The sequence below is a fragment of the Populus nigra genome, chromosome 1 (assembly GCF_951802175.1).
Source record: "Populus nigra chromosome 1, ddPopNigr1.1, whole genome shotgun sequence".
NCBI classification, from domain to species: Eukaryota; Viridiplantae; Streptophyta; class Magnoliopsida; order Malpighiales; family Salicaceae; genus Populus; species Populus nigra.
The window spans coordinates 33,058,029-33,072,792 of record NC_084852.1 but is presented as its reverse complement, the minus strand read 5'-3'; the positions used below and the strand labels follow the sequence as shown (position 1 = coordinate 33,072,792).

The 14,764-nt window shown below is 31.3% G+C and overlaps 1 protein-coding gene across 1 annotated transcript; it reads left to right on the top strand.

Moving 5' to 3' along the window:
- Window positions 1-12,919: 12,919 nt before the first annotated feature.
- Window positions 12,920-14,418, top strand: LOC133671026 (uncharacterized). The gene has a single exon (XM_062091645.1). The coding sequence runs from the start codon at window positions 13,263-13,265 to the stop codon at window positions 13,803-13,805; it is 543 nt and encodes a 180-aa protein (XP_061947629.1). The 5' UTR covers window positions 12,920-13,262; the 3' UTR covers window positions 13,806-14,418.
- Window positions 14,419-14,764: the final 346 nt, after the last annotated feature.

Below are 14,764 nucleotides of genomic sequence, written 5' to 3'. Positions count from 1 at the left end.
TCGATAATATAGAGCTGAGATAAAAGACCTCTCTTATTAAGCATGGAAATTATTTGGGATAATACATGGCCTAAACGGGCATGCCAATTGTCAAAGGAATTGCATAAATTGTGCTTGCTAATAACAGTAGGAAAAACATAGTTTCCACGCTTCGGTACATTGAGTCCTTCTACATGATTACTGCTTGCCACCACCTTTCGAGTTTGAAGATTCTGTATGATAAAATGATTGTTAGTAAAGGAAACAAACAAAGGGAAATAATTGGTTAATTTACGTAGATTTTTTGTTAAGTTTGGCACAACAAGAACATCATTTAATTTAAGAGATGGAGTGGAAGAGTAAGAACCCATGTGTGTAATAGGTAGGGAGGATCCATTACCAACAATAACTTTGTTTTTACCAGTGTAAGGTTCCATCTTATCAAGTTGAGACACATCAGAAATCATGTGTATAGATGCTCCTATATCAGTGTACCAATATGTTGTGTCATTGCTGATGATGCAATTTGCAAGTGTTTCAATAAGGTTTGCTTCAGATTTTATGTATCTGATTTTACAATTCGTGGCATAATGGCCTTCTTCACGACATATTTGACATAAAGAAGGTCTCCTATATTGTTGTTTGCCACAATTTCCTCCCTTTAATTGGCCTCCTTTATATTTATTTTGATTATTAGTTGGCCTTGCATGTCGGTTGGAAGATACAGAGGAAGAATGAGCCATTTAGGTAAAAGGGCTACCTGTATTATGATCAATAAACTTGGAAAAAAGATCAATGCTTTATGCTTTGGGAGCAATATCTTTAAAACTTGGAATAAGAGTTAAAGAGAGTTGAGTGGTGAAGAAACTCGAGAACTTGTGGCCTAGACCACATAAATACCAGTGCACTTTGTCAGTGTCTTCAACTGGACATCTCATTACCAATAATTGATCACAATTGGTCTTCAATACTCGAGAGTATTCAAAAATAATGTGAGTGCCACGCTTCATGAAATGAAGTTCATCTTTTATTTGAAGTTCAAGAACCTTAGATTTGTGACTAAAAGTAGTCTCGAGAGCGTTCTAGACATCTCTTGATGTTGTAAGTCTAATGATGACAGAGAGTGCTTCCTCCGTGAGAGAGGAAAGAAGAAGACTCATGACTAGGTGGTCATTTTGTTTCCAAAGGTTGTTAGCTGTGGAATCAGTGATAGCGAAAGGCGTAAAGGTTGGGCCATCAACATATCCATAGTATTTTTGACATTGCAATAGAGGAACTACTTGGTTGCGCCAAAGAAGAAAATTGGTTGATGATATCTTGATTGTTACCATGTGAACCATAGTATTAAAGGAGAGTGTAGAAGAATTTTCTGAGGCCATAGAATCGAGTGAAGGTTAATTTTATGAATAGATTTTATAGACAATAATGAAACCACAATAATTGCTTATGGCATAAGATTCTGCATTATATAGAAAAACCGTTACAAGTATTAAAAGCTAACAATAGCAGTACAAGCTATACAAGGAAAGATATCTACACATTCTATATTAACAACTAATCAACTTCTATACATCTGTATTGTTGTGTATTCCTCCTTGATGCTTGAGTGATTTTTTGTTTTGATTTCTGTCTTAATTGTCTCTGAAGAATAATGCTTGATTGTCTCCAAACAATAATGCTCTATTATCACCAACATTTTTCACTGCAAGCTATGTCAATATTAGCAAGGAGAAACAATGATGAGTAGTTTTCAGAGCCAATGCTTTCTCCCTGGATTACTTGAGAAATTAATAGTTTGTTACTGAAGGTCATGTTAAGAGAGCAATGAAATAAAAGGTAGTGCAACCTAATTAATAGATACAATTGAAAGAAAGAAAAAATTACCTGTTATAAAGAACAGAGGGAAAAGATTATAGTCTGTGACTCCCTCCTTATGGATCTAGTTACTAAGATTATTGATGATTTTTTCAAGTGAATCGATCCCCTTTCCAGCGAGAAAATGAGAGTATGGTTCAAGAACAAAAGAAGAACATGAGAAGAAAATGAAAGGGTTGGGATTTGTATCCCTAAAACAAAATAACATCGTTTTGTTAATTAAGAAACAAAAAATATATATATTTTGGCTTTCACTAGATTCTTTAAGTCATCCGGATAAAAAACAACTCCAGCTTTATTCATAATTAAACCCAGTTAAAACTCTAAATTAACTTGTTAGGCCAAGTTTTATTACTTTGATTTATACCGTTAAGATTTCTTATTATTATTTAAGATTTAAATTATAGAATATATTAGATGAAAAAATTGATTTATGCATTCACCAATTTTAATATAAATTATCTACTTAAAATCCAACTAGAGTCAATTTTCTACACAAAATCTGACACGAATGTATTATTTTTAAAAAATTATTTTTGGTGGGCTTGCAAAGATCAAAGAGGTAGAGGGAAAAAAAAGGTTAATAATTGTGATTAGTTTTTTTAGTTAATAATAAAATTGTAATAGTGATATTGTAAGAGCATCATTAAATAAAATATATTATTAATTTTATAAATATTTTAATTTTTTTATTAATTTTTTTATATGTCAACATGAAAATATAAATTTATAAACTTCAGATATAAAGTATAATTTTTATAAAATAAAAAAAATTATAAAAGACTCGAAATAAATAACCCAAAAAAACATTTATTTTCGGAGAAGTACAAGTGACAAATCCCTTTTTTAAAAAAGAAAGGTAAATATGGATTACCCTAACTACTCTTTTTTCAAAGCAGAAGACGTGATTGTGTAGTGTTTTAAAAGAGTAAATGGGGTCCATTGAGCACGTGGGAAGGAGGGAGATGGTGTCAGCAATCATGTGAGCTCGTTTTCTTAAGTTGTTTTTACGGGTCAAATTCCACGTGGCTTGAACGACTTTCCTTTGATGTTTCTACCACACGTGTGCTCCGCTTGAGCATGTCAGCACCAGCAAGGCACCACGTGAGTTACAAGCATCTCATGTTCTTTCACCCCATGTTTGTGAGACCCCATCCTAAAAATAATTGGGTTACTAGTTCACTAGTTGAATTTGATAAATTAATTAAATATTATATTAAAAATACTTAAATATGTTTCAAGTTTAATATAAATTTTAATTAATTTAAAAATAAAAAAACATTTAAATATTTTAAAAATAATACATAATTAAAATCTATCAAATACATATTGAATTTAAAAACTGAAATATTCAAATGATAAAAACTATAATACATATTTAAAAACAAAATATAAATATTTGTTTTGAGTGGTAGAATTTGATTGAATAAACATATATTAAGTTTTTGGGTATCTAAAAGTGAAAAAATAATAATTTATATAGTTGATTTGATTAGGTTTGGATTAAATTTAACTTGGTAATTAAAAAAACTTAGCCAAATTGAATGGATTTCACTAAGCTAAAATCATGGCCAATTCAACTAATAATTAACGCAGCTCCGATCAAGTTATAAATCCTATGTTTTTTTCTTAATTAATCGAGTTTTAGCAATACAGTTTAATTTCACTTGATGCATGACTTTGAATAAGGAGTGATGAGGGACGCAATTCACTCTTTTTTCTTCTTCTTTTTTTCCTCTTTATCTCAAAGGATCCTCTCAGTTATGATGTCTCTCATCCACCCAAAAAAAGGAAAAGAAATTCTCCCAAATCTGAATATCATGAATGCTTTATCCTATTATTTTTGAAAAACTTTTTTTATCCTGTTTGTTTTTGCTTTTGCGTTTTAAAAATATTTTTGAAAAAATTTAAAATTTTTTTATTTTTTATTTCAAATTAATATATTTTTAGTATTTTTAAATCATTTTAATGCATTAATATCAAAAATAATTTTTATAAAATAAAAAAATATTATTTTAATATATTTTCTAATAAAAAACACTCTAAAAAATAATCGGAATCACGTTAACTCCCATACACGCTAAGTCCTTTACCCAAGATATCAATGGTACAGCTTTTCCTGATTTATTTCTCCATTTGGCCAAAATATCATTAAGCAATGTGTGTGTGTGTGTGTGAAGAAAAAGAGGAGAGCTGCCATGCAAGTTTCAGAGGAGTGAAGCTCCATGCATATCCAGATTATCAGGAAGAAGAATTCCAAATCAATGCATCCATATATATATCTACTGCATCCGTAACAAATTATAATGAAGCTAAGCCACCTTCTTTACGTAGAGGAATCGCATTGGAAACAAACCAGAATCCCTAGAAATGGACCTGTTGATCACATAACAAAAATCAATCTACTGTTCTGTATATGAATTGCTTTGATCCACCCAGCAGACCTGTTCATCGAGAGTTATGGCAAAAACATCTTAGGGTTCAACATCTTCTTTTATAAAATGTCAAAGACCACTCTTAAAGAGCCCCGACAGAGTCTCGAAGCTTGTAAGGAAACAAAAAAAAACAGTACAACCTCTTTTGATATTGTAATAATTTTTATAGTTGTACGTGGTTTTAAAAATACAAGTCAAAAAAATATTGAAAATAAATACGATATTAAAACCAAGATAATAAAAATAAATACGAAAACAATAACAACATTGAAATTCAAGAATTAACTCTATAAAACCAAAAAACTAATGTAGACTTGTACAATTCGAATTCAATTACATACAAATAATTACACACTAATTAGACTTGAATTGAAACAAAAACTAATATAAAACCCAAAATCAAGATTTCAACCAACAACACCCTCCAATAAAAACAACCAATTCAGTAGGATCTATATTGAAATTTTCTCATGTATTGAATTCAAGAATTATAAGTTTTAATTTTGCGGCAATAGCAAAAACTTGTGATTTCAAATTTTCTTTTTTTATAATATACTGATTTGTTAGTAGGCAAATTTAATATAAAAAAATGTTATGTATTTTATATTAGTTGTCACAATTCAATATCAAGAAACAACAAACAAATAATGTGAAAATTTAAAAATAGATAGATATTGATGAAAACCTGAAGAGTAAGAACTTTTGAATCCATAGATAAGATATATACAACACAATCTAAAAAGCTAATATCATATTGATAAAAAACTCAACCCACTGATCACCTAAACCAAGAAGATAAAGTTATTATAAAGAATCATGAACAGGAAATATAAAGATAAACATCACAAAGATAGTTAGTCATTAACAAGTTTTAAAGAATTCAATGAATAACTAAGAATATAAACAATCTTGCAATAAAAAAATATTATTATGATATCAATAATCAAGTGTTTTGTATGTTTTATTTTAAAAGAGTATTTATAATTCATAAAATAATTAAACCATAATTGAATCATGGCCTAATATTAATACCCAGTTAAAAATAACCCAAAGTTTGTAAAATAAATAACAAAAACTCAAATAAAAATAATAAACAAGCTGCCAAAAATTTTCTTGTAAATAACGTAGTGGTTGAATTCCTTATATAAGAGATAATTAAATTGTCAGTTTCGTGGAGGATATGCTATTGACTTGTGTCCTTGATAATAAGGTACAAAAAACACTACAGATTAATTCATGAGCTGCCGATGTTATTACCTTGAAAGATTAGGAAAAGTTGTTGCCTTTGTTTCCTTGCAAAACAGGAACTCTGAAACTGCCACTTGTATCCTTGCTTCTGTATTGAATCCACAGATCATAAGGAAATAGTGTTGTCGCCTCTTCTTTTGTTTTTTTAATTTTGCTGAATAAAGATCTCTTTTCTTTACATGCATAACAATAATTAAACCATATTTATCTTGAAGTTTAGGAACTTGTCGTGGTTCAAATATCCTGAATTAATCTATTAAAAATGTTTTTAATATTTTTTTACTTTTAATCTTGTAATTAGTCTAATTGACATTTCTAATAGATTCTTCGATAATACTTGTTAATTCTCATCAACTTTTTAGGACTCTAGTTCTACACTTTAAAAGGTTGTATTAACTATAAAAGTTTATAAACCAAGAAAAACTTACTTGTTTTTTTTATCCTACATCTTTAGATATAGAAAGCAACTAGGATGAAAAATATGCCAAAGAACTTAAGAAAAAGCAAAATTACTTTTTTAATACATATTCTTCTAGAAAACCCTCAAACCCCTATTATATAGGAAACAAGGCTGCCAAAATTGATTTTGATTTAAGAGAAATAATACTATCCTTTTTATTAAATCAAAAATGTTAAAGACATTTTAAAGGCTTTAAAGTAAACATTTAGGACTTAAATTGTCTGGGTATTAAAAATAAGGGACTAATTAGAAATATTCATTGAATCACATGTATTATTAATGGGTTGAAAAAAAATAATCCTATAATTAAAAATATACTCAAGCCCGACCTGAAGGAGTGCACGAGAATAGCTTAAACCCAAAACCCGCTTAGTTTAGGGTTTATTCCCTCTAAAAGCTTTAATGCTTTCTATGTCTAATTTTAAATATTGAAAAGACTTTTTACCGTATAAGCTATCAAAAATTTATAAGCTTTTAATGCACAATTGAGATTTTTGAGCTTGTAATGGAATGCAATTAAGAATTTTTTTAGATTAATTTTTCATTTACATATAATTAGTTTTAAACATGTTAATCTTTTAATGTAAAGTATTTATATTGGAGAGAAATTTCCAATGGTCTTAACCCAAATTATGAATGAATTCTATAATTAATTGATCTGAAATGTGCCCACTAATCATATTTTAAACCAACTCTTTTTTAGTAATCCCTCACATAAATAAAAATCTTATGACCAAGATACAAAGATTGAAGGTTTGTATTCAAGTGAGAAAATAAATTGATCGATTACTGCATAATGATACATAGCTTTTGACTTTGAATATTTTTTAGTACAGTACTATCAAATTTACTCGACAAATTAGAAAACGTGATATCTTAAACTATTTAACTATTTTGTTTAAACCAATTTTACTAAAAATCCTCCATATGAATACAAATGTTATAACTAGTACTCACATAACTCTCTGCCAAGGGTTTTTCTTTAGTTCTTGTAGTTGTATGCCTTGAACAACTTCTAGTTTCATGTGTTTTATAGAATTCTATATTTTTCAAAATTATCAAAAAAATAATTGCATTTCTCACTTATATAGGTGAACTTTTATTAGAAAGTATTATTTTATATTCTACTTAGTAAATCAAGATATGAAAATCATTAAAAAAAACAACTTACCCATATCCGACTGCAACTAACACCCTTTTCATCATAGAAATAGACAATAAATTATTTTTTAATGCTACTAAGAATGAAAAATGACTTAGTTTTTCTTTTTAACCTAGATCTTGGTATCTGTAGTCAATTAGGTAGGGTTACTATCATGACACTCTTTCATCTTTAAAGATTTTAAACTCATTTTCTTTGATATTGAACTATACACAAACTCTCTTATTAAGCTTTTAATAAGCAAACTCACAATATTTTTCTTTGACTTAACATTATCAATAGAAATAATTTCAGTCTAAAGTGAGTGTTTAACATTATATAGATGATGTAAATGTCTAGAATTAACATTATACATATTACTTTTGTGCCTTTTCAATTGTTTACTAATTATCGCAATGGACATAAATTGTTTCCACTACTTTTGGCTAACATAAAATATCATTTAATTTTTTTTGAAGCCACCAGACTTCCTCTCTACCTTCATGAGTTATAACTTTGATTCCATCATGGATTTTACAATGTATGTTTGCTTAGAACACTTATAAGACATACCTATTTCTTCATGTATCCAAAAGTGAATTTTAAATCTTTAATATTGATTATCTATTTCGTATCACTATAACTTTCTAGTATCGTTAGGTATCCAATATATTATAACTTATATTTTAAGTTGCTCTTCATATATTTTAGTACCCTATTCATTTCTTTTCAATGATTCATACTTAGATTATTGATAAATCTACTCAACTTGCTAATTGAGTATGCAATATCTAATCTTGTACACTAATAACACATCAAGTTTCTAAGTTTTCAAATATATCAAAATTGGTGTATCTTTTCACATTTGTTATTAGATAGATGCATATTTATATTCATTAGTATTTTGACAAAGCTATTATTAACTTTAGAAAACTTGTCAGGAAGTTTCTAAAGAGTAATGAGATGGGGATAATAATAATAATCCATCAAATATCCTAAATTTAATATGTTAAAAATATATATTTCATATAAGTTTAGTTCAATTTAAAATTTGAAATTATGTAGCATGCAAATTAACAACCTCGAGTAAAACTTAAGCTTATAACTAAATTATTTCAAGTTACTAACATGCTCATAAACGCATACAATATTAAAGTATTAAACTTGATGGCGTAAAGTATTAAATTATATAGTAATTTTTTAAAAATAACAAGAAAGTAAATATAATTTACTTACTTGTTAAACAAGTTTAAATGGAGAAGTATAACATTGTTGTCAAGGATTTAACTATTTGTCATTTGGAACAATCATTCTTCCTGCAAATAGTCTTACAAGATTCCAATAACTTTACTTTAAAAGGCTAAAATACCTTTAGCCTTTTATTCGAGATCCGAAAGCTCTAAATCAAAATGAAAAAGAATAAAAATGACTTGATTATATTATCGCACCCGACATCGCGGCAGTCCTAAAAATAATTCTCTTGTTTATAGAAAAAGAACAGATTTATAGCATCTGGTTCTTTTAGGGAAAATGGTCTTGTTTAAGGAGTCGTCACCTAGTATTATGGTCACTAGAAACTCTAACTGGTCAACAGAGATTCTATGGTACGGGATTGGTTACGTAAAAGGAAAGATATTATTACCCCTTAAATGTTCTGCCTAAGGCAGACTGCATTGCTGATTTTATCTTAAATTGCTAAATATTTATTGGTTTGTGCTCTGATGGTTTACTTGCAATATTCCTGACTCTGGCGCCAGTAAATATTCAACTACAAATAATTCTAACTCTGGTGTTGCAATATTCCTGACTCTAGCGTCAGTGAATAAAAAACAAAATAAATTTATTTTTTACGCATGCACATATTTTTTTTATTTTTTCTAGCTAAATAAAATAAAAAACGACGAATAAAAATAATATAAATTTAAACCAGTATTTTTATTCCCGACTCTGGCGTCAGTGAATAAACCAATAAATTTATATTATTTTTATTCATGCATACACATTTTTTATTTTTTCTACCATTTTTTTATTTTTCTTATTTTTCTATTTTTTCTATTTTTTATTATTTTTGGGGCTGGGCCCAGCTCAGCCCATGTGACTGGGCTGGACCCAGCAAGCCTAGCCGGGTCACAGGCTTGACCCGGCTGGCCATTTTTTTTACCAGCAGGCGTGTAATTAAAATGCAAGGAGGGAAAGCGCGACTTACCTGGTGCTGGAAATGGCGATCCGGATTTTTTTTCAGTCTTTCTTGGTCGTCTATCCTTGCCTCAAGATCCCTGTGTTCGTTCGTATCCCTTCTGTCGGTGTATTCCTTCTGTCAGCTGCTTGTTCCTCTCTCCTTTTTAGCTTCTTCCTTTGGTTTTGGAAGCTGGTGCTGGAGAAGAGGCAGTCGGTGGTGATGCTGGTCCTCTCTTCGTTTTTTTTAAGCTTCTTCCTCTGGTTTTGTTTGCGTTTTTCTTCTCTGGTTTTTCGTCTGCTCACTGTGTTTGTGTTCGGAAGATGAAGGCGAAGCTGGGGTACGTTGGCTTTTTGTTCTCTTCCCCTGTTTCTGTCTCTGTCTCCTTCCCCTGGCTTTTCTTCATGTATTCTCTGCTTTGGTTTTTCAGCAGTTTTTTTCGGCCTCTCCCTGGTTTTTTCGTGTCTGGGCTTAGCTTCCCCCCCTGTCTACTGGGTTTTTCATCTCTCTTTTTGTTCAGTTCCCTTCCCCAGTTTTTTCCTTTTTCTCCTCCTCCCGCGCTCTCTCATCTTCTCTGGCTTTATAGCCAGAGAATGCCAAGCACCTCTACAATTGAAACGGCTTCAAAGCCATTACTGCAGAAACCGTTCCTGTGGAAGGAGACGAAGAAGGCGACGGCTGATTTCTAGAAACGGCGCCGTTTGTGTGATGGGAACGGCCATTTGCAATCTAGTCACTGAAGTTCTGAACTCATGTAATCAAGCCCCTGGATAAATTGTAATTGGACCCCTGTATTTCGGCGTTTTTTACAAACGAATCCTTGAACTTTAATCTGTTGCAATTATGCCCCCAATTAACCCCAAACTTTGCTATTTCTTCAATTAAGCCCCTGATTGGATTAATTAAATTAATTCCAAGCTTAATTAAGTCTCAAGACTTATCAATTCTCCAATTAAAACTTTAATTGGATTAATTAAATTAATTCCAAGCTTAATTAAGTCTCAAAACTTATCCATTCTTCAATTAAACCCTTGACTTGATTAATTAAATTAATTCCAAGCTTAATTAGATTAATTCTAAAGTTTAATTAAATCCTAAAACTTCCAATCATGTTGCTCTTAACCCAAATTTCAATTCAAACTTCATTTATTTCATTTTACTTGTTTTTTTCATCATTATTATTTTTTTATCATCATTTTTTTATCATTTTCAATAAATAAAATAATAATAATAATTAAAATAAAAATGATCAAAAATTAGGTTACGAAATATATACTAAAAAGATGCAAGGAAAACAAGACACTTAAGGGAAAACAAAAATACTTGTTTGATACTTGGTTTTCTAGACAACCCCTTTTTATATGGGGAATTGGGTTGCCAGAATTAATTATGGCATTTTTGTTAAATAAAAATGTTAAAGATATTTTTTAAAACATTTAAGGCTTTATAATATACATTTAGGACTTTAAACTATCCATGGATTAAACATGAGCAACTAATCAAACAGACATGAATTGCTAATGGTGATAAAAAAAATAATCCTTTTGAACCAAATAATTATTTTATTATAAAATCAAGTCTAGACCTAGGCTTGGGTTGAGTGAGCGCAAGTGCTTGTGTTAAGTTTAAGGTGTACCTAGCTGAAGTCCCCTCATTATTAAAAATTTTAGAATTTATATATTTAATTTTAACTTTTCAACTTTTTACTATATAAGTTACAAAAAAAATCTTGTAATATTTCAATATAAAAATGAGGTTTTTGGGTTTGTAAAAAAATATTAATCAAAGATTTTTTGAGATTAATTTTTTATTTATCCACAATTGATTTTAAACATATTAATATTTCATATGAAAGTATTTATGTTGGAGAATAATTTTCAACAAAATTCTAACTAAAATTGTGTGTTAATGCAACAATTAAATTAATTTTAAATATATGTATTAACCATGTTTTAAATTATTTTTTCCAGCATACATGAGAGGTATCATAGCCAAATATTATATAATACTTGGTTCATTGTATGAAACTAAGTCAATATTAGAATTACAATTATAATGTAAACTCATTGCATTTGCATAAGAATGGAATTATATTTTACTAATAATTAGATTTTATCTATCTTGAGAGATTGAATATACAAAAAAAAATGATAATAGAATTCATTTAATACAAATTTCGTATGCTCATGCTCGAAAGGGACAGATCATTTAAGAGCATAAACTGCCCCGTCCCTTTCTCATTCTCTTTTATTTTTTAAGATCGATTCTGCATCTCTCCCTTTCTAAAAAGGCAAGATATTTACACAGAGTCACATTATTCACAGTAGATCCATACAGAGAATCAAGCTAGGAGGTGCCAACGCCATGCATATCCATCAACTTATAACTGCCCATCACCATGTAAAAGCTAAAACTATAAAGTAGCGGCCCAGAAATAAAAAACCCACACATTTAAAGCCCTCATTTTCTCTCTTTCAACTGTGAATCTGCAAATACTTTATCAATCACCACTAACGTTTTGTCATGCCTAACTTCAACCACCTCTCGCTCTCTCAAACGAGTCATCAGTTTAGGTGCTCGTGAAATCATTGTTTGGTTGTGAGATCAGCAGCTGCTGTATGTAATGTAGGAATCTCTTCTCTGCATATCAATGGAGATTGCTAAGTCATAAGTGTGTGGCTGTAACATACCCACATGTGAGCATTCATTTGTTTTGCTACTTTCAAAGGGAAAAATAATGGTTGAATGGGAACTTCCACAGGGTTACTCTCTTCTCGTTACACAAATTTATTTAGCATTTTCACGTCTAATTCTTTTAGTTTGCAAGTTCACCATAAGAAATCTCAAATTCGAACATAATATTTATATTCTGTAATGGAAAATGAGGTTTTAAATTAAATAGTGTAAAAGTAGTGGGGTATCTTTGTATTCTTCTGAGTCTTCTCCATAATTAGTGACAGATTGCGCCACTTTGCATCAGTTTTTTGATTGATGAGAACCCCATCTTGTTTCTTTCAAGAGAGGCTCCACATCCAGTGGGTGCAAGAAAGAATTAGCTATCTAAGAGTGGGACTTAAACTCAAGATATCCCCATATTTTAATTCGAGTATTTTACGACTTCTGCTAGACCTTGTGGGTTATATATATATATATATATATATATATATGAATAGAAAAACAAAAATCTCAGTGCTGCATTTCAAGCAAAACAAGCTTCAGTGCCAGTAAGTGATTCGACCAAAAGCAGATTAACTTCTATGTGTAGTTGTGCGGCTAGCTAGCTAATTACAGAACAAACTAAGAAATGGACTGTAATCTGATTTTTTTTTTGTTCAACTACGAACCCTCAACCTTGAAGGTACTATCACGAAGTGCCATGAACTTGCATGCAAAACCTCTAGTTGACACCAACGATTTCTTAAGCCAATTCTAGAAAGCAATGGTAGAGGAACACCCACGCCTCTCATACCTTACTACCTATCAAAAAATAAAGGCAAAAACAGTTGGAAATACAAAATATCTTCATTTTGCTTGAAATGACAATGATGCTCCTTACATATAGCTATGAACCATCTTTTTTTTTTTCTGAACTTTCTTGAAAAGTCCAGCTGTGATCATGACTATTCACGATTGCTTTGATCATTGACGTGTGAGTCACCAAGATCCACATAAACTCGCTGCTGAGTTTCCCAAGAAGAAAAGTGAACCATCATAAATATGGTGCCTGTTCTTACCCTCTATATACCACCTTAATTTGAGATCATAATCTTCCAAGTTATTGTTCTACACCTAGATAGGTTTCTTCTCTTCCAATCTCTCTAACCCTATTTGAAGTGCCTTTTGTTCAGTTGTTTTCTATAAAGCTCCGAACCAACTTCTCATCTCCTCGTTAAGGTTTTGTTGTTTTTCTTATATATAAGAGTCAAATTTATAGCATTGTGGATCAATATGGCACCACATGGGGAGTCTATTGCTAGCGCTTACGCTAAGACAAACGCCTTCTCCAAGCCACCAAGACTCTCAAATGACAATCTTCATCGAACAAAATCTGATATCTCTTTTGAACTAAGCAAAGAAGCAATTGATATCAATCTCCCACCAATATCCGAGGTTGAAGATGCCAAATGTGAGTGTTGTGGCATGAGTGAAGAGTGCACCCCTGAGTATATTGATCGTGTTCGGAACAAGTTCCTAGGGAAGTGGATATGTGGGTTGTGTGCTGAGGCAGTGAAAGAAGAGATGGAGAAAAATGGAGGCCACAAAGAGGAGGCTTTGAATGCACATATGAGTGCTTGTGCGAGGTTTAACAAGTTTGGTAGGGCTTATCCAGTTTTGTCTCAAGCTGAGGCCATGAGGGCGATCTTGAAGAAACGCGCGATAAGGGCCAAATCGATCAGTCCTAAAGGTGCTCAAAAGAGCGGGATTGCAAGGAGTTCAAGCTGCATCGCAGCAATTACAAGAGACGTGAATTATCTAAATTTGAAAAAATGATCAACGTCCATCTTTTCTAACTAGCCCTTGAACTCTTTAGGATTTTGTTTTTTCTTCCTCTCCTTCCTCTCTCCACTTCAGGTTTCAGTTGTTAAATATTTTTAATTACCAGTTATGCTGCGGACCAACCTTTCGTGTTGCCTTGCAACGGTTTTTTGGGTTGATCCAAACCTGTTCTATCCTTCTGAACCAAGGAGTATTTTTCTTCCCTTGGGCAGTTTTTATCCACCTTCTATTAATCTACCCTCTAGGGTTTCTCTAGGTGGCCGGATGATCAGATTCTCCTACCTCTTATACCCTTTATTATGGCTATTTTATGACTTCCATCAAAACTTCTTATCAGGGCTGTTTTAGGATTGTTCCAAATCCTCTCTTCTTCCTGCCACTTGTGTTAGCCACCCCCATGACATGAATCCTTGACTAGCATTTGGCTATAGATGCCAAACTCTGGCCAATTACAAGGGTAACATAATTTGCCATCTGTATGAAACAATTGGATTTAGTTAGATTTAGATCTTGCTGTGGACTGCCACCATTTATATCTAACAGCAAGATGTGTAAAACCCAGTTTCATGTACTAAATGTTATGAGTAGAATAAACTGTGTTACTTTACATCTATGTGTTTGCCCTGTTCTTCAGTCAAGAAACTGAGAAAACCATGTGCATTGCACATGATAAATAGCAGTTTCTGCTGTTGAGTCGGTTAATTAATTATCTACTGTCAAACTCCTTTTGGGCATGCGAACAAGGCTGGGCCATTCTATGATGTCACAATTTTTCTTCCATGCTGCATGAACGGCTAGTAATGCAATCAGAGGTGGCACGCACGCAACTAAAAAATAGAGTTAGGAACTCGCACCCCTCTTCCGTTGCCACAACGAAAACTCGACCATAAGAAAGTTTTCGTCTGAATTGACTCAGAACGGAGTTAATTTTACGGAGATAATTAGCATTATTA

Excerpts from the sequence above, each read along its gene's own strand:
- LOC133671026 (XM_062091645.1), top strand. The coding sequence starts at position 13,263 with ATGGCACCACATGGGGAGTCTATTGCTAGCGCTTACGCTAAGACAAAC.